Source organism: Salvia hispanica, chromosome 2 (assembly GCF_023119035.1).
Source record: "Salvia hispanica cultivar TCC Black 2014 chromosome 2, UniMelb_Shisp_WGS_1.0, whole genome shotgun sequence".
Taxonomy (NCBI): domain Eukaryota; kingdom Viridiplantae; phylum Streptophyta; class Magnoliopsida; order Lamiales; family Lamiaceae; genus Salvia; species Salvia hispanica.
Genome location: NC_062966.1, coordinates 3,504,589 through 3,508,164, shown reverse-complemented (window position 1 = coordinate 3,508,164; position 3,576 = coordinate 3,504,589). Strand labels below are relative to the sequence as shown.

The 3,576-nt window shown below is 37.6% G+C and overlaps 1 protein-coding gene across 1 annotated transcript; it reads right to left on the bottom strand.

Moving 5' to 3' along the window:
- On the bottom strand, positions 1–3,228 carry LOC125204923 (UDP-glycosyltransferase 86A1-like). Its single transcript, XM_048103696.1, has 2 exons — positions 2,658–3,228; positions 1–1,065 (listed from the first exon to the last, which is right to left on the bottom strand). The coding sequence occupies exons 1-2, from the start codon at positions 3,175–3,177 to the stop codon at positions 143–145; spliced, it is 1,443 nt and encodes a 480-aa protein (XP_047959653.1). The 5' UTR covers positions 3,178–3,228; the 3' UTR covers positions 1–142.
- Positions 3,229–3,576: the final 348 nt, after the last annotated feature.

Genomic DNA, 3,576 nt, shown 5'->3' with positions numbered 1-3,576 from the left:
TCTATTCTAAAAATTTATTTTCCCATTATGCACATCTTTTTCTGTGAAATGTGACAATTTCTTGTCTAACACCCATTTTTGGCAAAATTAGATCAAAACCAAATTGCTCCAAATAAAACACAAGGATGTCTATTCTAAAAATTTATTTTTCCATCATGCACATCTTTTTCTTCAAATCACTCAGAAACCTATTCATATTAGCATGGGATGATCCATCTTGGCCCAATGCATTATGCACAAGCTCCTTCACTTTCTTCATCTCCATTCTCACCTCATTTCCACTCCTCATTAAACCCTTGATCTTCTCCTCCACTTCCCGCCTCGAAATCTCTTGCTCGTCGCAAAGATTCATCCCGATCTTCCAATCACACACCACCATATTCCTATTATTAGGCTGATCCGCCAAAATCGGGTAGCAGAGCATGGGAACTCCAAACCACATGCTCTCGAGAATCGAGCTCCATCCGCAGTGCGTCAGGAATCCCCCGACAGCCGGGCTTGCTAGCACCTTACGTTGATCACACCAGGGAACTATTAGCCCTCGGCCAACAATTTCTTCCTCAAACCCTGGCGGGAGAACGTCGTCGTTCTCCTCATTTATCACCATATCCGGCCTCAGAACCCACACGAAATTCGCCCCACTGGTGGCTAGTCCATGAGCAATCTCTCGGATCACATTTTTCTCGACCGGAGCAATGCTGCCAAATGCGATGAAAAGAACCGAACGAGGGGGCTTGGAACTTAGCCATTCGAGACAGTCCACCTCGGGTATTAGGCTGCTCACTGGTGCCAAGGTTGAAGAAAGTAGACTAGTGGGGCCGATTGCATAAGTTGGGAGGTACTGCTTTTGGTTTAGAGTTGAAAGGGTGTGTGGTTCGAGCTCCTCCACTGTGTTGCAGAGTATGAAATGGGCTTTTCTTACTTGAAGATGTGCTTTCATTATTGTCTCCATCAAGATTTCTGGGCAGAAAGGGGCATCTCTAGGAGAGCTGTATTTGATGACATCTCCTATATTTTTTGACTTCACAACTTCTGTTATTTCCTCTATATGATCCTTGTAATTATCTAATAACATGTCATCAACGGGAAATTTGTTAGGTTTCAAAGATAAGATTAATTCTCCAAAGCAAATAAGATTTTTTCAAAACATGAAAATGTAAGCCTTATTTAAGTTATATACTTTTTTTAGTACTCATGCATACGTGAAATTATATCTCATTTTACCGTTTCAGGATATCCGCAATTTGATGTCCCATTTCCCCTTTTTTTCTTCATTCTAAGTAAATGGATTCAACTATTCACCTAACTCATTACACTCACATTATATTATTAAATTAATATATAAAAGTGGGATCCAACACTAACTCATTTTCTCATTTTCTTTACAAAGTCAAATAATTTATTCAAACTCGTGTCGAGTCAAAATGAGACTATAAATGGCGGACGAAAGGAGTACTTTCTAAGGTTATCTTATCCCCCTTGCCGATGGCCAGAGGATTAATCCCTAATGGCAAATTCGCATCTGTTAGTGCACTACAATCCAAAAAGGCAGTGGCCGAGCCACATGGAATAAGGGGTATCATTGTACCTCCAAATTTCTTCGTAACTACTCCCTCCGTCACACTTAAGATGATATGTTTTCCTTTTAAGTTTGTCCCAACTAAGATGACACATTTTTATTTTTGGAAACTTTCTCTCTCCAATTAATACACCTAACCATTTTTCCCACTCCTATTAAAATATTCATTTCTCTTTCTCTTATATTTTAATACTTACACACACCTTTTCTCTCTCAAATTAAACACATTAACCAATAACTCCTAAAATCTCGTGCTGGCCAAGGAATGTGTCATCTTACTGTGACGGAGGGAGTTTATATTTTAGGTAAACATTCGCTTTTGGAGGCCCGTCTTCGATTTCTCTCAGCGTCAGTTACCAATTTTGTTTATTTTTTATACAATATATTTTACTGTAGTCAATTGACAAAATATATATTATTTTAATAAATATTACACTAGTCTAGTATTTTGTATTACATGGCTTTTATTTTTTATCCATAAAAATTAAAGTAAATTGACATATATTACCTTAGTGCTCTTATTTTTAAAAAAAAAATTATAAAAATTGAAGTCAATTGACATAGTACATCTTTTTTGTATACAACAAACATTGCGTCACTGTTATATATTTTAAATTCAAGTATTAAGATATAGTATAATGTTAATCTTAATTTATGATAAAGCCGAATTTTGAAGTTCTGAAGCACTGTACTTATATATTGCATTCCCAAATTGAAAATTCTGGATCCGTCACTGCAAAAAGGAATACTTCCTTTGTCCTAAATAAACTGATGTATTTCTATTGAATATGGAGATTACGAAATTATATTAAATAAATTAAATGAAATTAATATAAAATAAGAAAAAAATAAAGTATGAGAGATAATAGAAAGTAAAGTAAGAGTGGAAATAAATTTAGACGAATTAGATATTTTATAAAAAAAAATAAGTAACTGAATTTAGTTTAGATATTCCAAATAAAAAAATGAAACTATAGTGGGATACAGGGACAACCATTTTACAGTAAAAAAAAAAAAAAAAAAAAAAAACGTTACGCAAATTAATAAGTTGAAGTTGAAGAAAAGATGAGGTGCATACCATAGGTGATGGGAGTGCCCTTCTCTTCGAGCAGAGCCAAATGATGGCCGACCGACAGCCGTTCAGCTGGTGAAGGCCAGAAGGACACATACACCAAGTTGTACTTGACCGCCACTTCCGGCGGCCAAGTATAATAAGCGTCCGCGACCAAGAAGGTCGACGTGTCACGCCCTCGCTCCGTCCTCACGATCCTCCCGACCAGCTCGTCCACGCGGGTGGGGAAGTCCCGCACTATAGAGCTGAAAAATTCGTCGAAATTTAAATCCCGGTCGAAATCCAACGGGAATCCGTCAGAAATGGTTTTGTGACGGATATCGAGACCCGAGCCACGAGCAGTCGAGAAGAGGAAGCCGGGGTTTTGGCTGGCCTGAGACATCTGATTGTGGATGAACTCGGTTTGGACATAAGTGACGGTACAACCCTTTGAAGCGAGGCCAATGGCAAGATTCGCAAAAGGGTTAATGTGGCCTTGGAATAAGAATTCCACCATGATTGCGTGTGGTTTAATGGATTCAGCCATTGATTTCTATTTTCTAGTAGATTGAGCAATATTTGTGAACATATATGACTACTCCGGCATCTACTTACAGATAGATAGATTGATTGTGAAGGTATAACAAATAGATAGATAATACTCCCTCCGTCCCAAGGAAGATGACCCCTTCCTTGGGCGTCACAAGATTCTATGCAATTTTATTTTGTGTGTTAAGTGGAGAGAGTAAAGTAAGAGAGAGGGAATAAAGTAGAGATAAAGGAATTTCCATTTTAAGTAATGGGTTATCTTGATTGGGACAAACCAAAAAGAAAAATGATTCATCTTCAATGAGACAGAAGGAGTAGAGAAGGAGTAGATTGAAGGTATAACAATTAGTAACACATTTATGATACATGAGAACAATGTACTCCCTCCTATTCATAG